The sequence below is a fragment of the Anopheles darlingi genome, chromosome 2, assembly GCF_943734745.1.
Source record: "Anopheles darlingi chromosome 2, idAnoDarlMG_H_01, whole genome shotgun sequence".
Taxonomy (NCBI): domain Eukaryota; kingdom Metazoa; phylum Arthropoda; class Insecta; order Diptera; family Culicidae; genus Anopheles; species Anopheles darlingi.
Genome location: NC_064874.1, coordinates 30571498 through 30592799, shown reverse-complemented (window position 1 = coordinate 30592799; position 21302 = coordinate 30571498). Strand labels below are relative to the sequence as shown.

General features: G+C 49.0%; 1 protein-coding gene across 3 annotated transcripts in view; it reads right to left on the bottom strand.

Annotated features, from left to right (window-relative positions):
- LOC125949698 (uncharacterized) overlaps positions 1-21302 on the bottom strand; it is an 89416-nt gene that overhangs the window by 63061 nt on the left and 5053 nt on the right. For all 3 annotated transcript variants that reach the window (XM_049676984.1, XM_049676985.1, XM_049676983.1), the window contains exons 3-4: positions 692-2463; positions 508-601 (exon numbers count right to left, since the gene is read on the bottom strand). In XM_049676984.1, coding sequence (XP_049532941.1) covers positions 508-601; positions 692-2457 — 1860 coding nt within the window. In that variant the 5' untranslated portion in view covers positions 2458-2463. The remainder of the gene's footprint in view (positions 1-507; positions 602-691; positions 2464-21302) is intronic.

Sequence of the window (21302 nt, the reverse complement as noted above, 5' to 3'; positions counted from 1 at the left end):
CGAATGATCACTCACCGCCTGCGCGTACCTAATTTTAAGCTTCGGTTATTTCTGGAACTTGCCAACTATAAATAGTTGTCTGCAAGTAAGGAGTCTTCAAAACGAGACAAGGCTGTTTGAAGCGCAAAAAAATGGTTACTGAATAACGACTGCTTGGATCGGATAGTCATGAGTTTGCGTTTTGTGGGATATTTCCTTATGTCTAAGCACGATTTTGACAGATTGTTGTTTCTTTTCAGTTGACGTTTCAGAAGAATCGATTGTTCACGATTCTTGCAGAAATCTAATCCCCTCCTAAACAGTTTAACTTAAAACGCAGCATGGTGTACGTGCTAAATATTTTTATGTTTAAGAAAATATGAAGAACGGCCCCCAAAAAAGCACCAAGAGATCGCATGTACTACTGCTAAATGCAGTACAACACCGATGATATCGACAAATCAAGAGCGCGGCAAACTTTAGAATGACACTCATTCTACGTGAAGATGCAAAGTATTGTCAACTTACGATGAACGACTGCCACTGATTGAGCAGATACTGGTGACAAGCCTTGCACGCTTGCACCATACCCTTTGGATCCTTCGGTCTCGAACGGGCAGGTCTGTAAATGCGATGAAGGTGAACCATTAATCTTTTATCTTCCTTTGTGGTCCTTGGAACACAACAATGGCATCAGAACCGAGGTACTAACCGAGCGTGTGTTTCGTCGAAGATCGGGAAGTACGGTCGCTCCTGATCTTTCGCATCCTTCGGCTTAACGGTAGCGATCTCCATCAGGCTACCCCGCCGATGCTCATCCCCACATACGTAGCACACCTCCGTCATCGAGTTCTTGTCCGGCATCGAAAGATCGAGTATGTCGGTGCCGGTGCTTCCCGTACTGCTGCCATTGCTGTTACTACCGCTACTGCTGCGCAGTGAAGCATCTTCTCCGAGCAGCCCCCCGCCTACCATCACAACCTGCACCCCACTGGAAGGACCCGTACCACCGATACCACCACCGGACAGTAGGCCACCGCCGGACGACGAATTTCGTAGATCCAGCGCACCGTCCTCCTCGAGCCGCAAGGATGAGGCCACCGCCGATAAACCACTACTGCCACCGCCGCCACTACCACCTCCACCACCAATCGAACCAGCGGTGGCAGACGCTACCGACGAAGAATTGTTATAGTTGGCGATCTTGAGCTTATGGTGCGCGAACGAGGACATCTTGCGACCATCACGAAACACTGTGCTTGAGGCGGGCAAAGCCGGGGGAGCTGCCGCCGGCGACGGATTGTCACTCGTCCCGGGGCGATGCTGCTGCTGCAACTGCGGGGTAGTGGGCTTCTCGGGAGGCCCGGCCCGGCTAGAGGGACGTGACTGCACGTTATTCGATGCCGGCGACGACACCACCGACGTCGGTGGCGGTTGCTGTTCCCGGGCCGCCGCATTCGTCGCTGCCAAATGATTCTCCAGAAAGCGTTTGGCCGGATGGTAGGGTGGAGTGGACGTCACCGGTGCATCACTTTTGTGTTGCGTCGGTGAAGCTTCATTGGAACCACCAGCACCACGGGACCCCGTTCCAGTCACCGATCCACCGCGTAATGGGCTTTCATTACGGGGATGCGATGGATAGGGATGTGAGGACGGTGGTGCTGATGATGGTGGTGGCGGTGGTAGTGGTGCTGGTGAATGCCGCTGTTGCTGTTGATGCTGAGCTGCCGGCGGTTGGTGTTGACTGCGAGGATGATGGCCACTGCCAAGATGGTCCGCATTCAAACCGAGCACCTGGGCCGCGTACTCGCCCTGGCTGCTCATCTCCGCACCGATGTAGTTCTTGTCGTCGTTGCGCTTCAACCAGTACAGCCGCTGCGAGACGGGTTTCCCTTCTCGCTCGTGGTAGTCCCACTGTTGGGCGAAGGCCGTAAAGCATAGATAGCAGGACCGGACGCCCACCTTGGCCGGTGTCCAGGGTGGCACACCGGAGGGCGGTATGTGCGTTTCCAGCAGCGGAAAATGCGGTTCATTTGGGCGGTCCGGGTTCTGGCGGACGCGCAGATAGTACTTGTCCTGGGCACCGATCGCACCGCACACGTAGCAAATGCTCGCCGGGTCCACATCGTTCGCGTTCGTGCCCAACGAAGGCGCTGGTGATGGAGCTGCTGAGCCTCCCTGAGGTGCCCCTGGTGGTGGTGGTGGTGCCGCTGGATGATGATGTGGATGTGCATAGGATGCTTGGTAGTGATGCGGCGACGGTGCCCCATGCTGCTGGTGCTGAGCGTGAAGGTGATAAGGATGAAGTGCGCTCGAGGTTGGTGGACCATGCTGTTGCTGCTGTTGATGATGATGTTGTTGCTGTTGTTGTTGTTGTTGGTGGAGATGATGTGAATGGTGCGATGGTGGCGGGGGCTCCGGCTGGGCTAGGGAGCCCCCACGTAATTCGTTTTTGATGTAAGCCTTTGCCTTTTCCATGCTAATCTGCAATCGAAAGAGAGAGAGAATGAAAGAGAGACAATTGTAGTGTCGATCAACACACGCCATGCGACTGTTATTCTAGTGCCAGAGTCCTTGTCTTATCAAGGGTCAAGCATGCCCGCACGCACATATGCTCCCAACCGGCCATTACAAAGAAGGATTCGCAACAAGCCAAGAACGCGGGCCACATGGTCACAACAACGGTCCGGAGGTAAACATTGAGCAATCAACAAACATCCCCCTCAGCCTCACCCTTGCTTCGATCACTTCGATCACCAAAACACGATCGAGCGCGAGCGAGATAGAAGAGTGCGAAGAGTGTAGCACAACGGTCTCCCGGGCACGACGGTGCCCGCGGGTTAAGTCGAAGCATTTAAACGAAACTTCAAAACAAAACGAAAAGGACGACGTAGTAGAAAGGTTATCGACGCGCACGGGTGCAGCAGATAAGAGTGTGGGGATGCCGTGTCGCCGTCGCCGTCGCCATCGCCATCGTCAGCCACATCACGCCAAGATCGATCGATCGACAGGATCAAATATTCGCGCGGCCTTTTATTTTTCTTCTTTCATTTGTTATCACCGATGGGCGAGCGAAAAGAGTAGCAAAACAAGCTCAACGGTTGAGAACGGACGAGGAACGTGAGCAACCTTAAGCGAGTCTTGATGTTAATGTCTTGATTTAACCATTTCCTTCTTACGTTCGACATACGATACCTCGGTCGACGTGGTAGTATAGCAGCGTTGGGCAAATTATTCCTTTACGGAGCCAGAGATGGTCATTGAATGTATAAAATGGTTCTTTTTACATTTCATGTTTAGCGGAAAAGGTACGGCTTCTCTCTCGCTCTCGCTCTTTGGGAGCTACCGAGAATAGATCTCCCTTCTCAGCAAGATGTCGTTTTCCGCTTGCATTACATCAAACACGCTAGTGGTTGGCGCATTTCAATCTAAATCGTCATGATGCTCTGGAACTACACCAACAAACTTGAGCTCTAATGCAAACGCAGAGGATCGTATTGGAATTTTATTTTTAGAAGCTACATTAGTTTAACGGTAGTTTCGTTGAGTTGCTTAATAAACCATTATAAAGGAGTAACTCTGTTTGAAATGCGATCATTTGTAGACAGAAACGAAGGACAAATGTACTGAGAGCTAGGGCTAAGGCATTCTCGTTATTGACCTGAGCCATTACCGCACGTCGTTTGCTTGTGGCCAACAGGATAAAACCTGCTGTGAGCGGATCGAACTGAGTGCAGAGCATTATGAGGGATTGGCTAATGCCCCCAGTTAGCACGTTCGAGTCATATGTTTGTGAAACGCCGCCCGCATCCGTTAGCATGCCGGCACAAACACATGTCAGATAGTACATCTCGGTCAGAGTCCACGAGGTGATCCCGTATTGCAACAGCACTACTACCGAGGCTTCACAGCAGGAGTAAGGATCATCACATTGCGAATGTGAATTTGAATTTTGATTCGCGATGCAAAAACATCATCGATCTCAATCCCGGAGCTCAGTAACATTCGTTCATTATGTGAAACGCTCTGTTCTTTGATCTAACAATCGCAACAACAACAATAAAAACAGCATCTATAAACCGTCAAAACTGGCCCCTTTGCTCCGCGAACACAAAAACTTGTTTCGTTAATTAAACCATGTTCGGTGGTGAAATTAATTATAAGGAAGAAGAATCCGCTAGTTCCATGTGACCTGACGACCTCCCTCTGATGAGATCCCCTGCCCCTCCCCCCCCTCCCTCCTTATTACTACCAAAGCAAATGAATGCGACTAAAGTTTTGCTGCCATTCCTTTTCCTTTTGTCATCCATTTTTGGCGCATTCAAAGGTCCGCTTATCAGCTAGACGTCGAAATCACGTGGGTCAAATTCCAACCACTATGCTCCTCTCGCGGGAGCCCGAGATCATCTGGCCGTGGCAAGGGCTCCTCCCTGCGATGAGCCCTGGAAGCAAGTGATAAGCGTGCGATTGGGGTCATCGGTACCACCCGAAATCCCAAACAACGTCCAGGCGAACGCGGCGCTGGATGATCCACAGCACGTAGGACATTCCATCTCGAATGGCGGCTGCGCCGTTCGCGCTCCGCGGGGCCGCGAAGGTTATCGGCGTAACCTGCGATGGCCCGGCCGGCCTTTGAAGAAGCAAGCGAAGCGCTGGGGCCACCGCGCGGGTCACCCAAAACATTCATCATCGGTGCGCGGCCACCAAAGGCCGCACACCACAGAGCATTCGAAGGTTATCGAAGAGAGGAAGGCACTTCCAAGAACACAATCTACCCGGCGCTCGCTGATCCACCTACTCGCCTACCAAAGTCCCGATCACGAATGACAATCCCGATTGTTTCGCTTCGCCAACGTGACCTTACATCATGATTGCGTGCGTGCTCTCCCACTGGTGGGCACTTGGGTGGTAAGCAAGCAAGTGTAGCCCGAACCGAATGGAATGCCGGTATGTTGGTGTTGCGCTGAGTACTGCACACGCACCACACTACCACCACAGAGACCATTCCACACAGTGACACCGCCCGCCGGACGCAGGGACACAGCGACACGACTTGGGAATGGCGGCGCGAGCCGCTAATGAACCGTGAGGTCATTCCGCGGTAAAACTCAGCACATTTTGCCAACTTCCCCCAAACGCCAGTACCATTTCCCCCGACCCTAAAAGGCTGGGGGCGCGTATTACGTGATGGCATGTGTTTTGTTGGTTTTGTTGTGTCTCGCGGGTGTTTTTTTTTCTCTTCGTTTCGTTGGACCGCACCGAAAGTGATCATGTTGCAGGAGAATGAATGAAGCGGAGGCCAGCGATGTGATAGCGCTTTTGCCGAGTGTGCGGATTCGCGGTGTGTTACCTCCTCGAACAAGACAACGACGCCAATAGCGATCGCGCTACAAGTTATACCACAATCAGCGCGTTTGGTGCGCGTTTTTTTGTTTCGATACGTTCGATCGCCAGTTATGGATCAGGTTTTATTAAAATCGTTTACCGTTAGTTCGGAATTGCTTGCCAAACAAAAAAGTGCAACATGAAACAACAATTGGTTTTGTCAAAACATGGACTGTTTGTATATTTTGGATCATTTAATTCAATTCGGCAACTGTTGATGTCTCAGCGATTGGCCACAAGAGTTGGTAATGTTTTTAAGGAAAATGTTAAGAATATATAATTAGTCCACCTTTATATGGACTATGTCGGCTTGCTACCGTGTGTGTAGATTTAAATGTTTCCTTATTATGACACAAACATTAATAGTATCATAGCAAATATTGTTGTTGATCAGAGTAACCATGATTATGGAAGTACCCATTGAAGTAACACTGCCATAATAATGTGATTAATAAGTTCCCCTGAATGTGCATAGACGTGTTTTCCGTGTGGTCTACAATAGGTTATGGACCCAGAACGTAATCTTAGTTCACATTGAAGTAGAATCGACCAATTAAACCAAAGGTTTGCGTTTACGAGCGAAGTTTAAGAAAACGATTTCGAGCCGCAGTGAATAAGGAATCGTCAATTGAAGCGTTTTCGAGAAGATTTCTAATATGAAAATGCTCTTAAGTAGCAACAGAGTAGGAGGAGAGGGTAGTTCCATCGCGCACGGGCATTTCATTACATGGCAGTTTACAATAAAAATGATGGTTTTAATGAAAGAAAGATGCTGGGAAGCAGTGAAAAATAAAGAATCTTTAGCTGCGGCTTCAGATCAAGTAAAAGAAAGGATTCTAACTACAATTGGTTTGAGTTTAAAAACACACGGCAGTATTACTTCAATGGTTACTCTGATCAACAACACTCCTCCTCAATCCTAACCATCAATACACTTTTAAATCGTTAATTAAAATCATGAAACAAAAATTTAATAGAACCATACTAAAGACCTACACCTGTGGTAGTGTTACTCATCAACAAACCCGATTAAGTCAAGGGAACCGTCCGTGGAATCCGGAATTGTGAGTGCGGATAACGTTTGACATTCCTCTATGGCAAACATATGTTTACCGTTGCGCATCATGCAGTCGTTAAGACGGGGGGCGAGAAGAATGTCATGTTCACTATACCACCTCGCTTTCCGCTTCCTTTCGCATTCATCCGTAATATGTACCACCGAATTCCTTTCATCCAGCGAGAAAGGGACCGACGATCGATGGTGCCGTTTAACATAAACCAACAAACAACGGTAAATGCTATTGGTCACGTTTATATTATCGAAAACATATTTTTTTCTTAGTAGATCGTTGCTGCAGCTCCAGTAATTCCCATTTTACACAAGGTGAAAACGAAATGTGAAATAATTTAAAACGTTTCTCAATCCGGAACGATGGAAACTGAATCGAATCAGTATGGCCAGATGAAACTTAAATTTAGCCAGAACGACCGAACAGACGATGCTCGCTACAGACAGGCCGCCGCTCGATTGATGAGGTACCGTCGACACGCCATCATTGGTGGAGGTGAACGGCATTCAAATTACTATTACGTGCGAGTAACGCACCTCCGTAATTCGAAACATGGCTTTAGAGAAAATAGTCAGACGATCATATTCATCACATCACGCACATGCTTTGCTGCTCTCCTTCTTCCCTTTCTTTACGAACCATCGCGCGTCCGGAAATGGTGCACTCGCGTGCACTCTCGTATAATATAATTGCTTCCAGTGTTGACGTGCGCCTACCGCTACACAACATATGCCAGCTTCCGGAACGGCGGCAGCGGCGACATAGTACTTCTACGGGCATACAACACTTTGCAATAGCTGAAACCGCGAAGAATGTTTCCAGACATACTCTTCTCCTCCTACTCTCCCAGAAAAGGATCTCTTTGCTTGTCACAAACAACTCACACACCACCACCACACAGGCACAACCTATGCTTCTTGACGCTCATATGTCTCGTGGGTGCCAAAGAACCGAAATGGAAAGCTGGTGTGCCAGCTGCCAGCTGCTGTTTGTGTGACAAATTTCCTTCGTCTTTGTGCTGAGCTAAACAATGGACCAGCATCCCGCCCCAATGGGAAGTTGCTTGGCTACAACACCCAACCCACATGTGCGCTCACACACACAGACACACAGACACACAGACACATACATACGATTCCGCTGCGCAGGCTCCTTCTACCAAACCGAAGCCTAAACGTTCCCGGGGACCTTCTGCTCGGTCTCAAAAGCTTTGAACCGATTGTTTGTGGGGGTAAGGATTGGGTGGCGTCGATCCGATGTCCCCCGGTGTTGGTGAGCAGGAAGGAACAACCGAAGAACGACGGAGGAAATGCAAGAAACTTTCACTCGGCACAACCTACCACCACCCACTCCCGTGCCACCCAGCAGGAAAGGAAAAGCCTCCTCTAGACCACCAAGCGGAGTCCGTCGAACCGCCGGCTTCATTCCAACCTTAACGACGCCCACGGAGCGTGCGTTGCTATTCCAGCCCTCATTCTTTCCATCTCATCATCCATCGTCTGGGATGTATCCGTGGTTACCCTGTCAGGAGGAGTAGCAAAATAGGAGGGATTTCTAGGAAATGTTTTCCCAAGTAGGCATTCGCAAAATGTGACTCAACAACACAGCCGGCACAATGCCGAACAAATTTGAACATTTCCTCTACATGAAACTTCTTTGAGAAGTTTGTCAACGGTTTTTGATATGATAAAACAGGTATGCGAGTACAATTTCTGCTGTTAACAATTTTACTGGTAATAACCATCAAAACGAAATTTCACTGCAGTTAATGTCGTTTATCGTCCCCATTTACATTTATTTCAGGTTAACTCACGGCAATGTGCATTAGCAGTCTACTACAAGCCCTAAAAGCGTAAATAAGGCTCTACTTTAACCATAAGCATCTTCCTTTAACATTTTTCCGACAATTTTATGGAAAATTTAATCAATCGGTTTAAAACGAATTATTTGTTTCTAACTACTATTGATTTACGATGTGCAAATGCTGTATTTGCAAAACAAAATCATGTTCTTGAAAATTACATTCAAAGTTATCATCGTGAATCATTGCGCTTGAAATAAATATTTCAATTCAGCAAATGATAGTTTACCGCATGTGAAGATATGGATCATTTACTGCCAACTTAACAAACTATTGAACATCTGGGTCTCACAAACCTACCCTAAAGGATCAAAACTGGGTCCAAATGGTGGTCAAAAAGTGGATATAAAGGATCAAAAAGGACCTAACCAAATAAATGCATCAAAAGATCTACCAATACATTCATTCTGTCAGTGACTGTAGTCAGTAGTGCTGCAGGCCACGTGCCTTTCGGACGGAAAAGCCCTACACCAACCAGCCTCCACCTTCGTTTCATCTCCATTCCACCATTCCGCGCAGCATCATAACACCATTCAAAACGAAGCCCGCCGGCTGGCGGCCGTCCCTTGGGGGTGGGATGTTGTGATTAGTGAAAGGTCGAAAATGCTGTAACCAACCACCACCAACCGACCCCCTCACCGATATTACCCGACCATGCCCGGCCCTGCAGACGTTTTTGGGCGGCGAGAGGTTGGAGGCGATGGGGTGGGGAACCAAAGGATTAAATTCTAACCTCAACAGTAACCTCTGGTGAAAAGGGCACCACCACAACCATCGCCATCGGCCGCAGCCGCCGCCGCCGCCCACTATCGATCGATATTGTATTACATCGCAATGGAACAATGGCAAGAACGAGAACGACGGCGAGAGGAAAGGAAAGGAACCCAATGGACCATAGGACGGGGAAGGATGTGTGGAGAGCCTCCCACCACTCACTACCGTTTCATGACTTTCTAGACGAGGCGCCAGTGTTGCGCTTGACGACCACCCTTTTCCCCCCGCCGGCCAAGAGATCCCAGGACTTCACAGATACATCGAGAAGTGAGGCGCCGTGCCCGCTGTCCCTCCCTGTGTGCTTTGAGAGCTTGTCTGTCTCGTGTCGCGTCATTACGGGTGGGTGGCTGCTGGAGGCAGAGTAGATATGCGCATAGCACAGAGGGACGGGACGGAGGAGATGATGGCCATGGCAGCATGACTCCAAATTTGATTGTCATGTTTTCGTATTTCCGAGAAGCAAACCAATACTCGCAGTAACGTCAAGCGGTCATTGGTGAGCGGAGAGCGGGGAGCGGGGAGCGAAGAGTAGCTAGGCTTTACTTGTAGCCCAACAACCATCCGGGTGCAATGCGGATCCAGGTCCAAAAATATATTTCCGGAGAAATACTTCCTTGCGTCATGGAACGATTTTCGGTGCCATCGGCTTGTTTTCCTTTGCCAAAAGTTGAAGCGAAACCCAATTACACAACAAACTGCAAAGGGTTTTCTGTTCCAGCCGGGATACTCTTGGAGTAATGTATGTTTTGAAGCGTCCTTGGGGGTTTTGCTCGAAAGATACATAAATTACAGCGAAATAAGGCTTAGACGAATGTCGCTTAGAATCTGTTTTAAAAGATTTGTTGCTCTCATTTCCAGAGATATTCATTTCACTTAATTCGATCGAAAATCATTTAGCTAAATCTGTATTCTGGATAACGGCTTCCAAAGGGCATTGAACACTACTCTGCTTAACTTCAGCTCGCACGTCATGTGTCATTTGGATACAGTGAGCGACAACGAAGTCGAGTTTTGACAAGAAATAGAAAATCCATCAAACTGCCGATACCATTGAGATATTTATTTGAAATGTGAAAGAAAGTACTAAAAAGGCACATTAAAAAAAATTACAGAATTCCTAACCAAGTACACGAACGAGATGTCCAAAAACAAATGGAAAGGATATAGAAAAGGAAGATATTTTGGTAACAAGCAATCCCTTTGGTATATGCAATCTTTGACATAAAGCGTAATAATCATCCTTCAAATAGCTAATACCGAGAAAACAAGCAGATATCCGGAGACAATTATCCTTGTTACTAGTGTCTTGTGGTGCAATTTAGATTATTGCGTCAATGCTACTCTCTCCGTCTGTTTTATCAACAATAATTCACGAAACGCTACAAATTCATACTGTCAACAATGTGTTTGCGAATCTTCATAATAATTCGGGAACTAATCTTCTATTGTCAAACATTTGTAGTACGGATTTTAGCAACCCAAGACAGAGAGAGAGGGAACCAAGCCTCGGCCGTTTTAAACAGATAAGACCGACTGAATCTCGGTAACAAACCACTTATAATATGACCGAATGCCTCCAAATGCACGATTCTCGTCACGATGTTCGTCACACAAACTAGCCGGTATCAAAGTCTGCAACAATAACGTCAACTTACTTCCGCGTGTTGTAGAAACAGCGTCAACTCCGCCGATGCAAGTGACTAATTGACTTCAAAATTAGTGCACAAACGTTAGCGCACAAAACTCATTGTGGATCAATCTTTGAAAACAGAACAACGACTAGATCAAGAAACCGAGAAACCGTAAGCAGCAATAAGCGATGACGTCGGAGGCACCGACGGCGGATGAATCACTCGCCGCAATGCGTCAAACGCGGTCGTGGGGCTCACACCCCACCCCGCCACATACACGATCTCCACTCCTCTGCTGGCGACTTCAAGCCGTTAGTTGATGGTTTGTTGCTGGTTGTTAAAGGAGATAAAAATAGCCCAAAACTGGCGAAAGCATTTCCAATTGAAGCACTCGATGAATTGCGCACCGGCTCTGTGCAACATATGCCCCCCGCCTCCACGACAAGACACATCATTTCATATTCATCCGCGTTGCCGCCTGTCGATGCCTTTCGATCTCATCTACGTTCCTCTTGCACTGTGTGTGTGCGATCTGTTGACAGGCGAACCTACCTCAGTCGACCCGTTGTTGAAGGCTCATCACCGGGTGAAGAAGAATGACACCCACCACCACCCCCCACCAATAGAGCGGGGATGATGGTGCGAGCGCTATTTGCGGTGAAAGAAAACGGAAAACGCAAGAAACTCCCAGGGCGACACCCGCTGCCGGCGTCGTATATGCCAGGAGGAAAAGGGCCTCCAAGTTCTCCTGCCTTCCTCTCGACCAATGGTAGCTCCACGTGTCCATGCCGTGGTGGTGGTGGTGGTGTTCGTCAGACCAATCTCCTCCTTCATCACGCCAGCAACTGCTGCTGCTTAGCGACCACCATCTTAAGAGATGGAGCGAAAGGGGGTGCGGTGCTTAGAACCTCCTGGAGGTCGTGATGCCGCTTCTTCATGCGAAACTCCATGCGTCCCTTCCTCCCTTCTCTACACACTTCCCTCCTCCATAATTGCATTTCATCTTCCATTTTCCACTTCCGCCCGCCGCCTGTTTTCTTTGTTTTCCAACCATATTTCCATCCCATTTCCCGGCACTTTTTCATTCGTTTCCTTTCTACACGTCGCCGTCGTCGTCATCGTTGAACACATCTGTAAGCTATCTCCTCCAAGTGGTAGAGTGGAATGGAGATAGTTCATGCATTTTGAATGTATTTTCACACCCCCTTTCCCTCTCCCCTCCCACCAATTAGTGGCCACCGGAGTGTCATTGCCCTTGCCCCCTTCCGATGGTTGCCCTGATGATGGTGCCCGCCCCCCGCCGGTAGTTTTCCCGAACTTCTTTGAACCATTTCCTTTGGTGTTGCGGCAGGCCATCATTAGACACCCCAAAAATGCTTATTAGAACACCCGTTTCTGGATCGGGGTCCCCCGTTTTGAAAGTATCGCCACAATGCAAACCGATCAACAAAGCGCTTCCAAGAATGCTGAAGTCGCCTCATCGTCGTCGTTGTTGTCGTCGTCACCATGTCTGGGAATGGCTTTTCTCTGCTTACTGCGGCCTGATACACTGGTGGAGTGGTGCTTTTCCCCGGAAAACTTTTTGCACGACGCCAGCCAAGCGGATGGCCTGCGCGAACCGGGTCAGGACCGGAGCCACCAGCCAAACAGAGAGACAAACAACAGGCGCTCGAGCCCCAAACGCACACACAGACACACACACAGAGCAGACACTACATTCACCCTGCCATTCCCGGTAGTCGGTGATCAGCGAATTGCGGAACTGGGAACGGGCTGCAGCATGATATGTCGTGGGGTGTGTTCCACCGCTTATGTGGAACTGCGGCGGAGAAAAAAGGGAGCAAAAACCGAAACCCCGTGCGTGTGCGCAGCGCAGTCAATGCTCGCTAACAATGTAATATGTAAATTGCATTCCTCATCAACCCAGTCCCAGTTCGTTCGTTGGGTGGCGGCGCTAACGGCATCATCGCCACAGCAGCATGTTGAACACAAAATGGATCAATTGATTCCTCGAGATAAGTAAATCCTACTTTAAAACAACGATAACTTTTTTGTTTTTTACACTATGCTCCTGTAAAGCAGAAGTCACGTCAGAAAACGATGTGCCTAGAATGCCAGCTCTAGGGCGCTGATTAAAGTAACAGTTTCCCTTGCCTGGCGCTCAGTAGTCGTACATTTCAGCATGCCCGGGCAGCAGCAGGCGGCCGGCCATCGGCACACCACCTTTTGCTGCTTTTGCTCTGCCTCTTCTCACCTTCAGCAACTCCACCCCGATGCGGTGCGCATAAACGAGCATTAATGCTGATTAATGCCGACGTGGGCGCGAGATGGTGCATGAAGGAATAACGGTGGGGGGAAAGGGGGGTGCGCATCATCTACGGTGGAGCAGCAGAACACAATGCCCCCCCCCCCCCCCCCGGTGAGATTGTGGATATGAAAACAGCAACAACAGCAACAGTAGCAGGAGGAGGAGGAAGAGAGGAGTAGCAGGGAACGTGTGGAAGCGGAAAATGGCCCGGAATCCACGTTGGTGAAGCCGAGATTATGGGGCGGCCTCCTCCCCCGCCCCCCCCCCGAACACCGAAGAAAATCGGATATCGGAGTCATCCTAGCGTCGAACCAAATGAACCTGAAAACGCTGAAAATGCGATTAGAGAGAGAATGTAACAGGAGCAACCGAACCGATCGGTTACACACAGACAACCAGGCAGATGGACCCCGGACGGAATGTTCGACAAGAAATGCGATGCGCAACCAACAATTGAGGTGCGAGAAAGGAGTGTTGCAGAAGAAGAAAAAAGATAAGAAAAATATAAAAAAGAAAAACGAACGAACGAAGAAGAGGAAGCAGTGAGAGAACGATCTTCAAGACTCACACAACACCACCTCTTTCCCTCCTCTCCTTGTCTCATGGCTCGTGAGCTTCAATCAGCGGTTCAAAAGTTGCTCGACCTACACCACCACTCCCGACTCACGTGACCCCCCGCCACACCCTTCTATAAGCACCACAACAACTCCAGCTGGACCTCGGCGAAGGCATTGCTTTGGCTTCCTTCTTCTGGTCTGGTCTGGACTGGACTGGAAAAGCTAAAGGCGAGGAATAATGCTCAATGAGCTTGTGGCCGGATTTGCTCACCACGGAGCAAAGTACGCGCGGATTGTAGTTCACCATGGGAGCCCCCCCCTTCCTCCGACAGCATGTCCACCAAAAGTCTCACTCTATCTCGTTCTATCTCGTTCTGTCTTTCGATGTGTAAACTTTAGTTTTCTCTTTGTTTTTTTGTTTGTATTCCCCACACAACGAAAGCAAAAAACAGGAAGCAAAATTGGTAACCAGAAAAGAGGAAAAGAAGAAGAAAAACACAACAACAACAACAACAACAACAACAACAACAACAACTTTGCGACAGAAGCCAAACGATTATTGCCAGGCCAGCGCTCGCTCGATTGTGACCACGCCGTCGGTGGGAGGAATATTAAATGAGCTGTGTGTGTGTGTGTGTGTGTGTGAGGGAATGGAGGAGGGGGAGGAGAACCCTGAACGTTAAACATAAATGGATGGGTGGTACACTGGCTGGCGAGAAGGATGGGGCAGCCAGCATTGGTGACAAGCAGCGAGACGAAGGATGGATGATGGCGTTTGCGGTTTTTTTTTTTAAAGGTACTTCAGTGGGGTGTGTCTGTGTGTGTTTGGTGAGTGGGCAGGCAGGCGGGTGAATGGGAGAGGTTTCCGGCCCCCCTCAACGATGGATCATCTGCCCATAACACACATCGCCACGTCCCACATGTTTACGCGCTTTAAATTTTCGCTGTGAATGCGCCGCCGTTCCCGGGCGACCGGGACCGTGAGGTGCACAGGTGGACGCGCTAAATGAAGCGTCATCTAACGTGACCTCCTCCTTCTTCTTCTTCTTCTTCTTCTCCGCCTTCTTTTGCTTCCACAAATGGACATAACCCGTTGACTGGAGCGTGCATTCAAGAGTGAAAAAACGGGAAGGGGAAAAGAAATAAACAACCAAGTGAAACGATTCGAGTTCCATTTGAGATGCTGGCGCTCCATACGACAAGCAGTAGCAGCAGCAGCAGCAGCTGGATTGCCATTGCCGATCGATCACTAACCAATGAGGGGAGAGGGGGAATATTTGAGAATGTATTGAGTAGTGAAAACGAACGAGTTCAGTTAGTAAAAAAATTTAGAATTTGCGATTTGCTAAGAATCGTTGCAAATATCAGTCACAATGCATTAAAAAGGTGACTTTTGTGTCAAGAAAGACAAGAAAAAGCATTTGAGGCCAACATTTCACATGCAAAAAACATACGAAATAATATTTCGTGCAGCAAAAAACGGTGAATCTGAAGGAAAAACCAATCCGCCAAACGAAGCCAAAACCTTACTAAAGTACTAGAAACAAAAATAATTTTTTGGGCGGATTTACTGCAGCCTCTCTACTCTTTTAGCTTTCCATTATAGCGTTATACTTTTTAGTTGGTTTTGAAATAGCCCAAACATTGCATCATCTGCACAAATACTGCAAATAGACTCCCCAAACATTTCACACATCCAAACACGAAAGGTACAGGGCGTACGCGCCAGCTAGACAGGATCCTTTTAAATGTTGAATAACTCCACCATTTTTCAGCTTATTTTGGAAAATGAACATGATTAATTTAGGTTATACAATGCCATGTGTTGACAATTCACTTAGAATATAATATCGATCTAATGATCCCCTCGATTCGACCCACAAAATGCTATCCTTCTTTGGGTATTTTGCATGGCAATTGAGACATTTCGGGAGTAATAGCAGTTATTTAAGCTTTAAGATATTAGCTGTGGGTTCTTCAATAGTCAGTTCAAGGTTTGCTGACAAATCAGACAAAGGTTTGCTGACAAATCTTACAGTTCATAATACAAGTTGTCAATTTTCACAATTGAACGATTATTGTCAATGTACAGCGCTTCAATTTCAGTCCGCTTTTTGACTGGCGTTCCAGAAGCTGTATGCAGTCTAACGAGATATATGGTAAAAATTTTCATTGAACGTGCACTCCACACTTCCACGAAATGAAATGGAAAATAGCTAAACGAAGCTTAGAACTGGTCTAGTTCCGGTTTGCCGAAAATTGACAATTTTCCGCCACCAACATCTCCATCATAAGATGTGCAGCTTCAGCACCACCTAGACACACACGCACAGACCTCACGGAGAGAAACAAATACAAGGCAGGCGGCCTTCCCTTTAACCCAAAACACCTTTGGCAAAAAGTGGAGCAGACGCCCGAAATGACGCCAACAACAGTACCATTCATAACCAGACCTCACCCCCCCCCCCCCCACCCCCCACTCCCTTCTTGCGACTCACCAACTCCCTCCTCGCGGCACAACAAAACATTCATCAATATTTACTCGCCCTCGATCGATCGATCGATCGCGAGCACCCGCGATAGAGCTCGATGCGACGATCGACGAAAACCCGTTTGCTGGAGAGCACGTAACGCTGGCAGACCACTCCCCCCCCCCCCTCCACCATCTCTCCCCATCCCTCTCGCTCGGTATGAAAACGCCAAGAAGGTTGATTGCGGTAGAAATGCGATCGATAACCCCTTCGTTTGACGGCATCACCAGCGGGAAAATCAATAAGCATTTCGGCTTTTCGCTGCCAGCGGCCCGGGGAAATTCGGTCCGGCAGCCCGGAAAAAGGGAGGCTTTCTTCTGCCGGGAGTTTCCCCTTCGGCATGGCAGTGTTGGATTTAATTATTTACCCAGATTGCACCGGCTCCCCTCCTCGCAGGCAGGTCAAATGCCAAGGAATCGCGCGCCCCCCCCCCCTTCCCTCACACACAGATTTTCCCCCTCGCTTCTACCCTGTTCCGATTCCGCCACACCGATGGTGGTGGTCAAATATGGCGGACGCGAGTTATTTTCGGAACGGGATCAAATGTCGTCGTCGTCGTCGTATCTTTCTCTCTCTCTTTTCTCTCTCTCCAGGCGAGTGATATCTTCATAAGTTGGAAGAGGATGGATTGGCAACGATATTTCAGGGAAGGAAAGCAAGAAGATTACGATAAACGCGCGATAAGATGACACGCGATTCCCGGGACCACCCTTCCGTTAGCGCCGAACGCGAAGTTCCGAAAACCAATCCTCAAAACCTTTGGAAAAAGAAGAGGCTCCGGTATCGGCCGATGACGTAGCGCTACAGAAACGGTCTGCTGAGCTGCTCGTTGCTGCGGGTTTAACGTTTCACTCTAAGCGTTTAAGCGCCGCTCGACATCCTCCCTCTTTTCGGGGTCTGGTCTCTCCGACACCGTCTCCATGACCACATCCCTACCCGACGGATAAATCACACAAACACCACCTCGCAATGGTATGAGTTATAGGCGGGTGCTCGACGGGGATAGGAAGCTGCGATCGATTTCAAAATGGACTCAATTCACCGCCCCACCGCCGACGACGACGACGACGACGCCGCCGCCGATCACGCGGCAAAATCTGAGAGTGGTGAGGGGGGGCCAAAAGAGGATTGTGGAGAGGAGGGGGGGTTCAAAGCCCGGACCCACCACCGCAGCACTGCCGCCACCGCCATCTGATCGATCGTGCGTCGAGCGCAGCTTCCAGCAGCAGCAGCAGCAGCAGCAGCTAGACCACATCTTCCGCCGACCCGCCGCCGAAAGGAGTTGCTCCACGCCCACAGGAGCTTGCCCCAACCCCCAACCACCCTCCTCCTCGACCTCCGCTTCGTTTGCGCTCTTTGATCAACGGCCCCTCGACTTCTCGGACCCGCCGGTCGGCGGCGGATCAACGATCAATGGCCCCCGCGAGCGAGCGAACGAACGAACCCACCCCTTGGCCTTCTTCCCGTTGCCTCTTGTTATTCTTCTTCTTCTTCTTCTTCTTTTTCCACCCGCCAGACACCTCCTTCTTTACCTCCTTCCCCCATCATCATCATCATTAATATGCTCTCACTCTTCGCGCGATCGCGAACCCTCTCCTCTCCTCTCTTCTCTTCTGTTCTGCTTCTTCTTCCCCTTCTTTCCCCTTCTTTCTTCTCCATCATCGTGCGAGCGGCACCCGCAGAATGGTGGTCGCGGTACGGACTGAAATCCAAATCAATCGGCGCGCAACCCAACTCTACCACCCCACCCCGACCGAGCGGTCCCAGGTCCGAATCGCCCATCGACCGATCATCACGAGATCGAGATTTGGCTTTCCGTTCCGCTCGCAGCCACCGCCACCACTACCGCCTCCGGGAGGAGGGCTCGAAGATGATCATCATAGCCAGGTCGTTTACCAGAAGCAGCGACACGGGTTCCTCCTTCCTTCTTCTCCTGCTTCTGCTTCTTCTTCTCCTTCGCTTTCCTCTCCCAGTGTCCGCTCCCCCTTGAAAACCGTTGGCGCTCACGGTCGATCTAGCATTTATCCGACGTTTCTCGCTCGTCCTTCCCACACACCACCCCTTTGTCCATCCCATCCCCCCCCCCCCTTCATTATCTCCTTCTCTTACGCCGACGATGATTCTCCAGCTCCACCGCCGCCTCCTCGCCAGAGCAACAAGGGGCCATTAAAGGGGAGAAGAAGGGGTTATGCTCGTTCTCGAGCCCGGATCATTCTATGGCGGCCGCGGCGTCGGCGTCGGCGGCGATCAGCGACCGTTCTTGATGGAAAGGAGGATGGGGAGGAGAGGAAGGCTTATATGGCTGTAGGGTTGTAAAACCGAACCAGAACAACGTTCAACAGGGTAGCCTCTGTGCCTAACCCTCGTTCCACCTCACCCCTTCTCCTCACTTGGTTGTTGTGTCCATCCGTCTCGCTTCTTGGCAGTCGCTTTCTCTTTTGTTGTTTGCACTCTTGTGGCGATCACAAGAGCGGATGGTGGTTCGCGAGGAATCAAAGGACCTTTCCGTGGTAGTAGTATGAGTATTAAAGGGTCCTCTAGAATGCGATTTACACTAGAGCACTATTTAGTTTGGAGCAATAGCTTGTCGAAAAGAATGTTTCGTTTCACGCTTTGCAATTGCTTTTTTGATAAGAAACTTAAAACTTAATCCTCTGGTTGTGTCTTTTTCATTATTTAAACAAATGGAAAAAACCCCGGAACGAACGCAACTTCTTCTTTTGATGCTCCACCTCTTAATCTAGCTTCTATTTCAACAGAAGGATGCTATGTGATCGATTGCACGATCCAACGCTTGCAGCGTGGGGTATGGTGGTCCGTGGCAAACACGGAAACCTTGGAGCTATGATTATGGTACACCAAAGCGGAACCGGAACTGGCAATGGTGTGCAGATGGTGTGCGACGCGACGCAAAGTCCCCAACCCCTCGCCTCCCCTTCCTCCCTTAGAACAATAGATCGTTAGTCAACTCGCCTGGTGCGAAGGGGGGGGTGTGCGGAAGCAGCAGGGAAGGGGGTAGAAGAGAAAAAGGAAGAAGGAGAAGCCTGCCAGCACCACCTCGGAGAAGAAGTGGGATGCCAATTTGAATTATTCATTCCAACTGTTACCGCCCCCGCACGCGCGTCGCATTCGTTCGTCCCGTTCGGCCATTGCATTTTCATGCAAAGCAACAGAATCTGGAACCAGAGTTCCTTTTCTCCGGTGACGAGCCACTGTGTGACGTGCAGCAGGCAGGGGTGGCATAGATGGAAGAGATGATGCACTCGAAACACTCCCGCGGCCGGTATGAAGCATAATCGCAAAGAATAATGGGCGCGCTCTTTACTAAAGTAAAGGTTGGGAAGATGATATTTCCAAATGCATTGTGCTTTAAATATACCGAGTTTGGTATCATAAAACCTAGGCTTCGACATTGTCGTTTACCATTACTGTATGGTATACTACACGGTACATTCCATAAACTATGAGACTAATTCCGTTAAATATTACTTATAGAGTTTTTTTTCAATTCAGTCTAATTTCTTTAAAATATAACCCTTCTAGATCATTATACTACTAGGGGTGGTTGCTTCCTTTTCTAGAAGGTGTACTTCTGCAAGTGTAGTTGAATACACTTTTTGAGTTTATCCAATTTTTTTTCACATAAAATATTAACAGGTTCACAGTGTTCCCTCGTTGTACTTATAGTATTTGTGGCGTTGCCGTTTGACCATTTCTGTGAATATTTGTGTTCCATCTTGTGGAAAACATGGGAAAAACCAACGATCGTCCCCTAAAAATGAAATTCATAAAAAAGAAGCTTCTCATTTCCTTCCAGCCGCTCACAACCAAGTTACAAAAAAAAGACCTAGAAACAGCCAAGTCCCACTTCTCCTTCTCTCATTATCGATCAATAGCATCTGCAAAGCATGTTTAAGATATCCAAGGTATCAGGATCCACAGTTGATATTGCACAGATGTATTGCTATTAAGTAGCACAAAAACTGAATGAACGAATGTAAGTAAGCATTGGATATGCTGCACCTTATCTCCGACTGACCAAACATTTCCCCAGGTAAGCAGGCAGCAACAACAAAAAAGGAGAAATGCCCCGTTCGTTGAGTCATGCTTGTTGCAGATGATCGCGCACCGCAACCGCAAATGGCATAGATAGCTCTCATAGCGACGCCGATGATAAAGCAACTTAGCCGAGGCAATCACACAACGCAACCCACGCGGGCGCGCGTGTTTTATACCCGGGCTAAAGATGATATGTTGACGCACATCATCATCATCATCGTCGTCGAACGATCAGGGAACACCATCAGGGAGCCTTTCCTAGCCTTCTTCCCTTCCTTTTCAACAGCAGCATCATCTGCCTCCGTTATCTGGCTCGTCGTACAGGGCAACACTACAAATAGGGACGAGTGGGGGTGGGGGGTTGATGGTTTGCAGTCATGCTCAGAGCGAACGCAAAACATGAAAAACATGACCGTTGTTTAAATTTGCCACATTCGCTGCTGCAAAACCAACTAGCGCCAGTCGTCGCGTGGTACCGTCACTGAGTACATCCGTCGTCGTCGTCGTCGTAGTCGGCGTCGTCGTCGTCGTCGTCGTCGACGTCGTCGTGCTTTAATGCAGCATAAATGGAGGTGGAGACCAAGCAGCAGGAAGGAGACGGTTGGGGGCGGTGCGCAGTGGTTGTTGTTGTTGTTGTTATTGTGCTTCCCCAGGCTATTGAGTTGGCTGCTGTTCTTGGATGAAGCTTGGATGGTATGAAGCTGCTGCTAGGGGTCGCTGGTACACCCCAACCGCCATTTGCTATGAGAGTTAGTTCCCATTTTGAAGGAGCAAGAGAGAGAGAGAGACAGAGAGAGTGCGAAACGTAATGAGAGAGCGGACGGAGCTAACCCGGACCCGGAGGGACAAGCGATCCGTGGCGGAGAAACGGTAAGGATGACGACGGAGGATTCGACGGATGTATGATGGATGCGGATGCGGTAAGGCCGGGGGTGTTAAATTGATGCATAAAAAGAGGGAGACTGGGCAGGAGGAGAGGGGTTCATCTCACTGCAGTGAGTCATGGTAGGATGGTAAACTTAAAGGATACACTCTTTAAGCCATGTTTGGAGCTCGTTTTGCAGACGAGCTGGTATGTGTATTGGTCTGGTTATGTGAAAGGCAAGTTACCAAGTTACCAAAGTTACCAAATCCTTCGGTTGCCATT